The sequence below is a fragment of the Arctopsyche grandis genome, chromosome 4 (genome assembly GCF_051622035.1).
Source record: "Arctopsyche grandis isolate Sample6627 chromosome 4, ASM5162203v2, whole genome shotgun sequence".
Classification (NCBI taxonomy): Eukaryota; Metazoa; Arthropoda; class Insecta; order Trichoptera; family Hydropsychidae; genus Arctopsyche; species Arctopsyche grandis.
Window position 1 is genome coordinate 27,626,560 of NC_135358.1, and position 13,941 is coordinate 27,640,500.

The 13,941-nt window shown below is 31.4% G+C and overlaps 1 protein-coding gene across 3 annotated transcripts; it reads right to left on the reverse strand.

The window, feature by feature from the left end:
* Positions 1-7,421: 7,421 nt before the first annotated feature.
* Positions 7,422-12,617, reverse strand: LOC143911410 (cytochrome P450 4d10-like). 3 transcript variants are annotated; one of them, XM_077430291.1, is made up of 11 exons: positions 12,211-12,599; positions 10,475-10,748; positions 10,228-10,334; positions 10,055-10,157; positions 9,777-9,956; positions 9,537-9,606; positions 9,302-9,471; positions 9,103-9,209; positions 8,792-9,038; positions 8,348-8,536; positions 7,422-8,259 (listed from the first exon to the last, which is right to left on the reverse strand). In XM_077430291.1, the coding sequence occupies exons 4-11, from the start codon at positions 10,071-10,073 to the stop codon at positions 8,093-8,095; spliced, it is 1,149 nt and encodes a 382-aa protein (XP_077286417.1). In that variant the 5' UTR covers positions 10,074-10,157; positions 10,228-10,334; positions 10,475-10,748; positions 12,211-12,599; the 3' UTR covers positions 7,422-8,092. The 3 variants fall into 3 exon arrangements, with proteins under 3 accessions (XP_077286417.1, XP_077286418.1, XP_077286416.1); XM_077430292.1 differs by lacking the exon at positions 10,475-10,748 and having other exon boundaries at positions 12,211-12,275; positions 12,550-12,597; XM_077430290.1 differs by lacking the exon at positions 10,475-10,748 and having other exon boundaries at positions 12,211-12,617.
* Between the last annotated feature and the right edge of the window lie 1,324 nt (positions 12,618-13,941).

Below are 13,941 nucleotides of genomic sequence, written 5' to 3' on the forward strand. Positions count from 1 at the left end.
TCCCATTTTTCGGAAAAACGCAGGCAGCGAACACGTTGGTCGCGACGCGGATACATTTGAAATTATAGCGTTGCAATGACATCCATTCCCGTTTTTTTTTCACAGTAATCTTCCCGGACATACATACAACAAATCCTGAAAGTTCTATCGTAATCGGTTCAGTGGTTCTATTCGAGACACACACAGACATTCATTTTTTTATATATATATACATATGTATAGAAGACTAATTGTTTTAGCCGGCTTCGCTCAGTATTTGTAATATAAACAGCGTAAACATGACCAATCTAATAGTAATAATCCATTCGTTTTTTTATTAAATTAATTTTAATCAAAAAAAAAAAAAAAATAATATACAACCAATCGAATCGTCGTCATAGAAACTGACTTCTTTTCGATTCCCGACCAAAAATACTTACAAGTCTCTTTCGAATTTATATATTAGAAGATATATTGCTAGTGGCTTGTGTGCACATAATTGTATATTCTATTTGATTAGCCGATATAAACAAAAGAATAAATTAAAAATACGAATTTTTTTTTCAAAAAAATAAATTAAATTTTGAATATTATTATATGTCGCGTACATGATGAACATTCACACGCAGCACGTGTTGCGCACGCATTAGACAATTATTATATACGATATTATATGTACGTCTAGTGTTGTATCCGATGAAGTATCATCGCATGGGTGTTGGCATATTAAGTTATTAAATTAAAAGAAATGTGTTTGTCTGTGCTCGATACGTTTATAATATATTTAATTTAATATTTTTATTTAATTGTTTTATATGAAAAAAATTGTAAGAAAGTTTGAAGCGCCATTGTGTAGTCAAGGAAATGTGTTCGTTGGTAACCACGTTATTACGACACGGCGTTGAAGAGACGTTAGTTAAGCTCCAACCATCACTGGAACGGGAATTGCATGCCTTATTCTGGCATTGCAACGCATGCCGGGTTCAACTAGTTATTTTATAAATATGAATATTTTATAAATCAAATTATATTCTTGATTATTTTCTCTATTCTTGTTACTATGGTAGTTTGGGACAACCATATGCATACCGTGTAGTATAGTTATATCTACATATGTATGTTTTTCATGATATATATTAAATATTAAATAAATTGTCTATAAATAAAATTTTATAATTTTTTGTCATATGTATAATATATGAATAAAATCAATAAATTAAATGATGATAAATAATATGATTCGTATTAAAACTATTCGGAGCACAGAGCGGAACTGGAGTGGAGTTGGAGCAAGTACTGAGGTGTCGGAGCAGAGCAACTCAAGTAAGAAGAGGCTAGTAAAAAGTTTCTCCAGATCTCTGGACTAAAAATACCTACCTATTTATATATGTTTATATATACAATATAAAACACCAATAGAAGAATTAATTAATTAATTTATTAATTAATTAACCTTTTGAGTGCTGACCTCTTTTCTGTTGAAAGTCCACGCTGAAAATTTCGCCAACATTTCCAACTAGAATTATTTAGAAATCCAATAGAAAGCAGGTATAAAAATTGTAGTTAATCCTAAGATATCGTAGATCACTACCCTAGATAACTACTGCCGAGGATTTAGAGTTTTGTAAATATGTGCTTAGGCTCTCTAATATATCTTGCAACAATATAAAATACACAAAAGAAGCCTATTAATGAATGTATTTTTCCAAAACTAGTTCCATCTTCTTCATTGTTGTTAAAATGTAATGCTCATAATCTAAATACCAAGCAACAATCTAAAATACTCAGCAGCTAGGGATTTCAATCGAGAAATTCTGCTATGGTTATAAATTCAGAAATTCCGGTGTAAACCAGTCTTAATAGACGTTGACAAAATAATGATACGGATTACACGACCTATGGTTCAATGCATTTTTTTCAATGCTACTGAGGAAGGCTCTGCGGGTAGTATTCTTGTTTACTTTGTACATGCTCAAAATACAACGCTCCATCGGTGTTTTTCAGGCTCATGGACTTGTTGGCAAAACGCTGATCGGCGTTGGTCAGCATTCAAAGGGTTAAATAAGTTTTCAATATATTGCGGTAAACGCTCGAAGACTTAGAGGAAACATTGGTAGCAAACAGTATACATATATTTTTTTTCTTATTATATTCGTATATACCTTTTGTTTGTGGTTTAGCTGTGACGTACATACGTATGTTGAATCGAAACGACTATTATAGTACAGCGAGCGTTATCTCAAACAGACACACAGAATAGCGATATTATATATATGTATGATTATACATATATTATATACGATTATTTTTTTCGTCCAAGACACTATTACGTGAAAATTTAAATTTAAATTAAAATAAATATAAATTTCAATTGTTACGTAATAGTTAGTGACTTGGATGAATTTTTTTCTTATATATCACTTGAATTTTATAATATTTCAAATGATCATTTTTATAAATCTACTAGCTGTTAAATTTAAATTCAAGATTTGTATAATTTTTTACAAAAATTATATGAACTTTTAGATTTCAAACAGCGGGTTTCCGGAAACCCATGGAAACCATTAGGGTGACACCACTAAATAAAATGTACGCAAAATTTTGGCGAATATTCGGTATTGTCTTTTTATTACGTTTGATACGATTATACGTCATTAGATTTACGAGTGGTTCAAGTGTTAGTTGGAAAGGCTTTGTTATTCAAATACAAATATTTGTATTGTGCTATACTGTATCAACAGACAGACAAGTACACGTGCCTATTGTTGCTTGTTGCTTTTAGGACCTATTGTTGCTGAAGAGAATCAATTTGATACAATGAAACATTGATACCATCAAATTTCAATTTCTTATATATGTATTTATTTATTTTTGACAGTCGAATAGCTCGGCGTTGTTCAGATGAGTGAAAGTTGGGAAATAGAAGTAAAATATGAAATATGGAGATTTTTCAAGCGTCGAAGTGGGGCATGTCACGAGTATGGTTGAAAAACACTGTAGAAGGAGGAAGTGGTGTAACAAAGGCGGTGGAGGGTATCAATGCCCCGGGCGCACCAGTTTTGGGGGCGCCGCGAAAGCAAAATTTGCCAAAAACATTCAAGTTTATGACTTCCGAACGCGCAGGTATTCCAGTTAAATTAAAGTTCTTGTATTTTACCGTATTTATAACAAAGGCGCAAAAAAAAATGCTTTCCTCGGGCGCCATTTACACTCACTACGCCACTGCTAGAAGTTATAAGGTACTTTGTACCGGTATTTAGATATGTACATATGTACATATGCATAGTGTATTTTAAATAAAACTATAAATTTATTTATTACAAAATTAAAAGCTCTCCAACGGAACGACGATAAAGTGTGGTGAAACATTGGCCGAATTGGTTACAGGTGGTTTGAATGAGAAACCTGTAGAATCACTAACTATTTACAACAAAGAAACTTTCACGTTGCATTAAAAAAATCAAGTTAATTAAATAGTCTATAAAATTAAATAAATATTCTTATTCGTTCGACCAGTCGATTTCGCTAAAAAATACTAACAGGAACGAGTCGGTACAAATTTCAGTGTAGCCGGATATACCTATACAGTACATTTCACTCGCGTTTCGAACATTTTACGTGAATTTTGTCGTTAATACGTTCATATAATATATTGGGATGAATGTTTTTCTGGAAAATTTTTAGCTTTCAATTTGGGGAGGACGTCACGCCCGTTTTCATTATACAAAAATATATAATTTACATTGTTTATTTGGTTTATTTACATGGTTTTCCCGGAGCGGTGGTCGATTTTTCCTAGCCTCGCGACGCCAGCGCCATTAACCGGATTATGGACGATGACATCGCGCATACACTTGACTACACAAATTCGAACAGAAACGACTACACGTCGACCTAAAACTACTGATCCTCTTTTATAATTCTGCATTAGGAAATATACAAAAATTACAAAATAAAGCTATGTGAGGTATTTTGAATGTGGGTAGATTAAAAAGTATTAAAAGTATGTTAGATGAATTGGGATGGATGAATATTAGAATTAGTTTAAATCTTAGTACATTGTCTTTTGTTTATAAGTTAGATCATAAGTTATTACCGAAGTATTTTAATGATTATACAATTAGAAATAGAAATCTACATAGTTATTATACTAGAAATAAGAACAATTTAGTTGTAGGTAGAGTAAGAAAAAAGAAGACAGCTAGTGGTGTTTTTCACAGGGGTGTGCTCGTGTACAATGCCCTCCCTGAGTGCGTCAGGTCTTCTAAGACCGTGGATGCATTCTTGCGAGGTGCGAGGAGACACCTCTGTGAAGGATAGTGCATATCAATTTATACATAAAATTTTAGAGCTTAGTAATTAAGAATGTGTTTTTTAAATTAGCTAGATAGCTAAAATTATATAAATTAACACATGTGTAAAAATGGATATCTTATACGTATTTGCATCGTGTGGAATCATACAGCTAATAAGCAGCGACCCACTAAGAGATTATCCTTTGAATATATTTCATATGTATGTACATATGTAGGATTTGCAATACAAAAAAGAGTATGACTATGAAGAGGTGATCGTTATACAATGTCTGATATTTAAATTATATTTAGAATTAAATGAATTATGAATAAAAATAAACTTTTTTTTCAGATCGCTTTGATATTTTGGCGACATACAGGGGCTAGCTAACATTGATGTGAGCTAATGTATTCAACATGAAGCTAGAATTTAATCATTAACAAACTCATTAAAAATTACATCGGAATCTTGTGTCAGATCGAAGCAATGACAGTTAGCTATCCAATCGCGTCTTTCTACCGCCCCTTTACAACTCCCTTGAACAGTGGTAATAGTTATTTTTTTCACTCTCATCTCATATAAACTAAATATTACAAGCTTTCACACTTTCTCTAATAAATTCATTAATTACCGATTTCCTTTAAAATGTCATCTATAAATTCATATCAATTGAGAAACTCTTGTTCAAGGCTAATACGGGTCGCTATTAACTGCCAAATTTAAATAAGGTTTTTTGAATATATTTTTGTCATGATTTTCTCCAGAATCGGTAAGCACAGGCCCTGAGAGTTTCTTCCCCCCCCCCCTTCTCATCAGCCCTACCAATTATCATATGTATGTAAAAAATGCTGCAATCAAATGTTTGCTTTGCCAATTTTCGCTATACATATTTAGTTTGCGCTAGCTAATTTCCATTACACATTTTCAATGGAAATTGTGTGTTGGTATTTTTTACTTATTTATTTATTATACCTCAGTGGCATTACAGAGCGATCGAATGCGCTACTGTGGCCACATATTAGTTACTTCATTTTTTATTATTTTACAGGTAGGCGCCCACATATTTTTTGCATTAAACACGACATCTACATATGGCCAAACATTGTACAGGGGTATTGTAGGTATTATACAAGGCAAATACAAATATCAATTAACATGAACAGAGACATCTATGTATGTTCAAATTTGCAGCATTTTATACAAATCAGTGAACTTCGAGATGCTGAAAACTCGAAATTTGGGAAAAATGGATGAGGGTTGCCAATTCTTTGGAAGCGTTTCAATTAAAATCAGATAAATCGGCAAACTCTGATAAGAAACGATCGACCTGGAGTCACAAAGTCTGCGGCAACCGGTGGGATTAAACCCGTGACCATTTTGTTCGAAAGCATTATATGCTAAGCCGCTAGTCTATTCTGCTAGTTTAACTTGAGTGTAAAATTCGGTTGACGTTGTGTCCAAAACTTTTTAAACTTATTTTTGATATGTACATATAGTATATGATGTATTAGAGATTAGATTTTAGCCATTCGGTACAGGGGTAGTCATAAAAACGTGGGCGGACCTTTATTACTAGTAAAACACCCAACGCAATCTCATTAGGCTGAGTATTTTGATTGAAAATTATATTTTGTATTGCATTTTCTAATATTTTTAATAGTTCATTTGGTAGCACTGACCTTCATTTTTTTGAGCGTTTTCACATTTTAATGTATTAAAATTATAATTTATTTTTTATCAGTTACACTCAATTTCTACGTTGAGCTTTTGTCAATTGAAGTCCAAACTGTTAATTTACATTTTTGTTGTATACCGATATTTTTTAATCAATCGTTCTGATGATCGTGTATGGGCTGCGAATATTTCAGAAGGGAGAAGTGGGGAAAGAGGGCAGTTATCGGTAGCGCATGCGTGTGTTTCCAACTAAACTGGGGTAAGGGAATAAAAATCAATTCACGGATTTGATATAGCAATATGCGCTTACTAACATCATATATGTACATACACACATATATATAAAACGTATTTATTGATAACTAGTGTTTTTACCGGGCTTTGCTCGGTATTTGTAATATAAACCGCTTAAACATGGCCAATCTAATAGTGAACATAATTAGTTTTATTTTATTTAAATTTATTTGAATATTCATTTGTTTTTTTGTTAAATTGAACGTCACGGATTCTACGAACAAAACAAACAAACATACATACAAAGTCTCTTTAGAAATTATATATTAGATTTTCCTGTTTACAACCGATAAATAATAATATTTATTACCGACGTAATTTTTTATGGACATTTTATTTCAGTTTTGAAACTTTTACTATAAAGTAAATATGTATGTATGTACATACATACAAATCTATGTATGTGCTTGCGAATACATTTGCACTTACATACATATCATATCGATGACTTAGTGCTAAGATATTGTATGTCCATTTTTGAATTTGTATCGAATTTTAAGTTTGTAGATTCTGGAATAGTTCTGGTTTTTTCTTTCAAAGTAATTTATCTGGTATATATAAATTGCCTTGAAACGAAATACCTGAATTATTCCAAAATCTACAAACTTAAAATTCAATACAAATTCTAAAAAGCCATAATAATTTATAGAGAAATTTTACAGAACATCATTAAGACATCTATGAATAAATTTGACAGACATTTTGAATATTTACAGCATTTTATAAATCAGCAGATTCGAGAAGCTGAAAATTCAAGAACTTTTGCGAGAAAAAGGACAAGGTTGTCAATTTGTTGGAACCGTTTCAATAAAATCAGATAAATTGGCAAACTCTGGTAGGAAACGATTAACTTGGCGTCACATATCCAAGGTTTGGCCAGCAGCACCGGGTCAGGGACTGAGCCCGTGACCACACAGTTGAAAGCGTTATGCGCTAATCACTGATCTATGCTTTTTTATATACAACATAATTATTTTGTACATACCTCTTCTTAGTTCGCCTTATTACATATTTACTTCACACATTGTATGTATGTAGGCTTGTTATGATTACACGAATTTCTACGCGTGTATTCGTTTCATTTATTATATAAAAACGGAGCGTCGGTAAATAAGTTTGTAACATGTGACGGAACGTGGAAAAGTATGGGGATTTCGATAAAAACAAATTTTAGTTTTGCCATTTTGATTTTTATTTAAATTTGCGGCAGCCTCAGGGAAGCAGCCTCGATTACTGTTTTGGTTCCGATTACTGTTTCATTTCCGGATTCCGATTCCTCTTTCAGTTCCGCTTTCCAACTTTTGCTTCAATTCCCGTTCCGGATTCATGTTTAGTGTTTCAGTTCCGGATCCCGATTTCTGTTTCAGTTCCGGATCCGGATTCCTTTTTCAGTTCCGGTTTCTGATCCCTGTTTCATTTCTGATTCTCGATTTCTGTTTTAATTCCGATTCCGATTAATTATGACTATACGTATGGTAACTATATTTAAATCATGTATCAATTCGTTTCCGAAACCACCCGTTGAAATTTCAACGGGCACAACACAACACTTTATTATAAAAAAATTTCACGAATGCAATTGTATGCGTGTATTATGGATTGAATTTACTGAAAATAAGTTTGTGTTAAAATGTGATACAGGAGTAAATAAAAAAAAAAAACAAATAAAAACGCTAAAAATGTACATATATATAATACATAGGATTTTGTATGTATAATTTAATTCAATATAGGGTTAATTCATATTTATGTCAATATAAAAAAAGTATATAAATGTGTTCTTAATGAAATACTTAAGGATCAACAGTTTATTTGAATACAATTACTGAATTATTAGATTTTGCCGAATTTAAGACCATATTCTAGGTTGAACTGTCGCTTTATATCCCTCGACGAATCTGCAGTCGAAATCAAATGAAAGTTTAATATCTTCCATCTTCCAATCGCTGACGATTTCATAATCTTTGAATAAATAAATTGCGGTCGTCATGATTATATCACGAGAATAATTGCGACCTGGAAAATGGCTCTGATGAATACTTTTAATAACAGATATATAATTACATATTCTTTTATTAGGATGGGTAGAAAATCTACAAGGTACCTATACACTTTCTCATTCCACCGCTGTAAGGAAAAAATGTGAAAGGATGTCTCTTATTTGATTCCGATTCAAGCTCCTTGGAAAATCTTTCAGGATGAAATTCATTAGGACTGTTCCAGTATTTGGGATTCCTATGGGTGACGTAGCTTGATAATAGTAAATATGTACCGACAGGCACTTTTAAATTACCTAATGAATTAAAACAATACATGTACATCAGCATTCTATTCGTTGAACAACATATTTTATAGAGTATTTTCCTTGTATTAATATTCTAATGGTTTTTTGTGTTATTTTTTCCTACGAGTATTAAAATATTGTAAAAAATCAATAAGAAGATATCCTTTTTTACACATGTATGTTATAATAGTATCATGCATTTTTACAAGTATTTTATTAATTACTATTTAAATTGGCTTGATGCGTAAAATTGACAAAACATACTTTTTTCGAACGAGAATTCTTTGGAGCAATATCTGAATGTGAGAGGCCCTGGTGGAAAAAGTCTCAAAGTCTCTTTGAAGCACATCTCCAAATAAGGGAAATGTTCAAAGTCGTCAACATCTAAATAGGCGTCTTCGTTGTTCTCGAAGAATTGTTTGATCTCTTCTACGAATTTTGCCTGGCATTCTTTGTGCATGGCTAACATCATTACGAGCAGTTGTAGCACGACGCTGCTTGTATCGAAACCCTGTTCATTTAAATACGTTAAAAACAGAGAAATAAAATATGTGTAATAAATAAGATAAACATACAGCGTGCCATAGATTTAGAACCTCTCCGATGGTATCTTCTTCTGTTATTTCGCCGTTTTTTTGACCATTTAAAAGGGCATCCATTGCATTCATGTGATTATGATCATCTGAAACGTGTCTTGACAGTATTTTTTTTTATATGAAAGTAAGCTGTTGCATATGTATGTATATACATACATATGTATGCATATGTTCATACCGATATGTTTTTCACATAGAGTCTGTCTTCTTTGTTCAATGAATATTTTGGCCAATTCTCTGGTTTTGCTTAACATTTCTTTTTGTAATTTGTATAGGTTGCTCATTTTGTAGATAGGACGAATATTATACCACACTCTCGATAATCTATCTACTATTAAGTTGAAGGAACTGAAATATCAAAATATAATTAAGGTAAAAGTTATCAAAAAAAAAATATATTCTCTTCAACTAACCTTTCAGAACTATGTAGGTAATCGTCCATTTTACCATCTCTGAATTCGAACTGGGTTCCAAAAGATGTATCTGTAAATTTAAAACGTTAGTTTATGCGACATTTTTGTACAACTAAATCAATGTTTTGTAATCGTTTCATCTCTTTGAATATACTGGATTCAAAGTTTAATTGGTTAACCTGTAGTTATGGCAGCATTACATGTTGTATATAATATATATGTTAATAGAAATATGTATACCGGATACAACATCCGCGGTGAATCTGAGTAGGATTTCTCCAACATCGACTACCCCCCTGTTGCAGATTGGTTTCATGTCTTTGAATAATAATTTGCAATGTTTTATGACAATTTTGTGATATTCTTGAGCTGTTGACGAACCGTATGTCGCCACTATAATTTTCTTGTGTAATTTATAATCTAAATTCATTATGAAATATACAATTTTAAATTATAATTAGTGGATAACGATATAAAATATAGTATATGGACATATGTATGTATAAATACTCTAATACCATTTTGAAGACCGCTCATTGTAAATAAACCATTGCCGAGAAACTCCTGTAACACACCATATTCTTTTGGCGGCTTTGCAATCAAATCCTTACCGAAAACGTTCTGAAATATTTGGTGATTAATTTCAATCTTATAGATTTTTTAAACTAAGAATATTGGCAAAAAAACGAACTTTTATATCCTCCGGCTGAGTCGCAATGATGACAAGGTTCGGTCCTAGCCAGATACGAAAGAGCGATGTATACTTTCGTGATAACTGAAGAATCGTAAGGTGTCGGTCTAAAATAGGGATGGAATGTTTTAGCGAAGGCCAAATTTTCAGATAAAATTATTGGCGGATCATAAATTTTATAATTTTTTGCTTTGTATATTGATGTATTGAAAATATAAAAATTTAATGAAAGTATGTAAAAACTAACGAAATTATCGATAGTCACTGGCGGAGTAAGGGTGGGTCTGCGGGACGCCTCAGGCTTAGGGTTGCCAGATGGTATCCAAAAGGAGGACATGTCCTCCTTTTCCATGTTTTATCCTCCCGTCCTCCCTTAACTACTGTATGTCCTCCTTTTTGCTAAACATCGGGCGGGACTTATTTATAATGATTTAGTTTCATGCATTGAGTTCTTGAGCATCAGAGGTGTAGAGATTGACGATGTTAAGCTACACGATCAATTTTGTAACTTGATTTCATTTCTTAAATCAAAATCGGATGAAGATGAAGCATATTATGATTTGAATTAAGCGCACATAATGCAAATGTGGAAAGAGTTTTTTCACTGATTGATACTCAGTGGAGCAAAGAGAGGAATAGACTAAGTGTGCAGTCAGTTAAATCTTTAATTCTTACTCAATACAACTTCAAAAACATGACATTTTTTTGACAAAAACACAGATTTTTATAATTATTTGTTAAAAAACCAAGAACTTCTTTCCAAAATTGGCAGCTCTGCTTAATATGATTAAAATAAAGTAAAATAATATAAAAAATTCGATTAATTTCTGAATGTCCTCCTTTTTTACAGAAAATCCTCCTTTTTAGACCCATCTGCCCTCCTTCATCAAATTATCATCTGGCAACCCTACTCAGGCGGCACTTTTTTTGGGGAAAATGAATGAATGAATGGAAATTTTCGGAGGAAATAAATAAATAAAAATGGTTTACTGAAATTTTTTTACATGTAATTGAAATTATAAATTTTATGCACTATTTTTTAAACCGGTATAGCACTCTAGAGAATCGAGGTTTTTTATGTTTTTCTCAGACACCTTTCACTGTATTAAAATGAAGTTTGAGCTTAATTCCACTTATGTATGTATATATAAAAGTGGTAGTTTACTCTTGTTCGATTTTTCTTCCACTATCTTTTTTCGACCCCTTAAAAATGTGACTCGTCACTCTAAACATTTGATTCTTCAAACTCTTCACGAGAAAATTCAAGTATAATCCTTGAATCAATGTGATTAAATGTGGGTTTGGTCAGAATTCAAACCGAAAACCGGAAGTAGTGATTTATTTAAAAACAATTATACATTATTATTTTATTTTGACCTTTTAAAATATTTCTATCTTCTTGATATTGTATGTTTATAAAATTTATAATGATTTTAAGCAATACAAATTTTTTGAACAAAATCCTACAGCCTGAATTATGTAGAACTTTTGTCTTGGGTAAGTTTCCCAACATTTGCGCTGAATTTGTATCGAAAATGCTTTCATAGCCGGTATGTGTGAACGTTTATGTATGTTTAAATATTTCATTTTGTTTTTTATCCTTCTTATGTATATTCTTCAAATAAATCGATTAAGTCGTGGGTTGATCACATCCGATTTTTTTTTCGTTTACTTCGTATTGCGATATACATTTGTTTCTTAAAAACATGCATGTTACTTAATTCCATATTAAATAACATTTTGAAATGACAAAATTGTAAAAATCAAGTATTTTACATGAAATTGTATTTATCTAATATATATTTTCGAAAAAGATTTTGTATGTAAGTATGTTTGTAAGTAAAGAAAAAACGTGAAGGTAGATCGCATACTAAAGTAGATATGTAAAGGTAGACCGCATACTAAACTAGCACCAAAATTTGATCATTCTCAAAATATTTTTTTTCAATAGTAATAGTGAAATTGTGAATTTGATGTACTTACTTTGTATGAATCCTAAGAGTGTCGAAATACTTCCGATTAGTGGAAGCGAAACTGGTCCTGGAAGTCTTAACGATAATACGTATAAATCCTTACGATTCCACAGCCATTTTATCACAGCGATTCCAATTAAAATCGATAGGCTGAGGAATATTTCCTTAAGCCACATGTTATGTACCATTCGATATGTATTCGATACCACTTAAAATTGATTTTATTATTGAATTTATTCAAAATTATACATATCACAACTGTTCATATATTTATGCACTCTTAATTATATGTAAAAGAGTAATTCAAATATTCGTATTGAACCCCTTTGAGACTAACGCAAACCTTTACTTCGAATGGAAATGTTAGCTGTAGGACGCTTGGAATAATACTGCGCATTCCCCAATCTCGTAATATTCATCTTAAGTAACCGAGTGAAGCTATTAAAAAGCTTGTGAAAAAAGAATGTCTCGTGCAGATGCGGTCAATCTTATGCTATACATCGGGTCTAAAAATGAAGATTTTTACCAAATAGGAGTCCTCGATAATTTTCGAACCATGCTTTTGATTTTTTTTATTGTACGTATTATATTACGTACGTAAAAAATAAAATAAATAAAAATAAAATACATATAAACATATTATTTATTATTATTAGACTTATTATTATTATTATTATTATTTATTTATTATTATAATTATTATAATTATTATTATTTATTATCAGTAATATTTATATATTTACTTATGTATTTATTTATTTATTTTTTGTTTACTATTTTTCAATACTTTTTTAATATATATATTATTTATATGGGCGTTGGGGATTGCACTATTCTCCTCATCGTCTGGAATAAAAGCTATTATTATTATTATTATTATTTGACTTATTATTATTTATTATTATTTGACTTATTATTATTATTATTTATTATTATTTATTTATTATCAGTAATATTTATTTACTTATGTATTTATTTATTTATTATTATTATTATTATTATTATATCTACATATATATAAAATTTACGAAAGTGTACAGAAATTTTTGTTTTATTTAAGAGAAGGAGTTTCCAGATTTCACGAAAGGGAGCGGCGTTCCCATGCGCGTCTATTCCGAGCCCTGTAATATACAAAGTATATGTACATTAGGTTACATCGAAAATGGCGAATTTTGGATTTTGGAAACAGCTGGCGTTGGTTTTTTCCAACATGAACTGTTTCCAAATTTCAAAATTGGCTGTTTTCGATGTTCCCTGCTGTATTAAACGGGCGACCAGAAAAAGTCGAAGTGAAGAAGTCGAAAATATTCGTTTATCATGCATACATATGAAAAACGGTTAGTATATATGTATATCAGTGGTGTGCGGTAAAACTCTCTCTCCCCCCGTCGTACATAATTTGCGTGAGCAGGATACAAAAGGAACAAGAGGAACGGGCTTTTCCTCCCGTATCCCACGCGCGCACATTAAACAAGGCTGTATGACAAAAAAAAGAGAGATTATTTCATCGCATGCCACTGATATATATTATATATACATAGTACCGTTTACCATGCACCCTTTTTTTTTTGATCTTTCGACTTAAGATCTATCGATTTTCGATCTTTGCCTTCCGATATTTGCTTTTTCACTTTCGGTCCCGTGAGGTAGACCCGCATTTTACATATGTATGTATATCATAATGAGAATAACAAAAAATAATAAAATAAAATCATATCGAAAAACGAAATCAAATGAATTA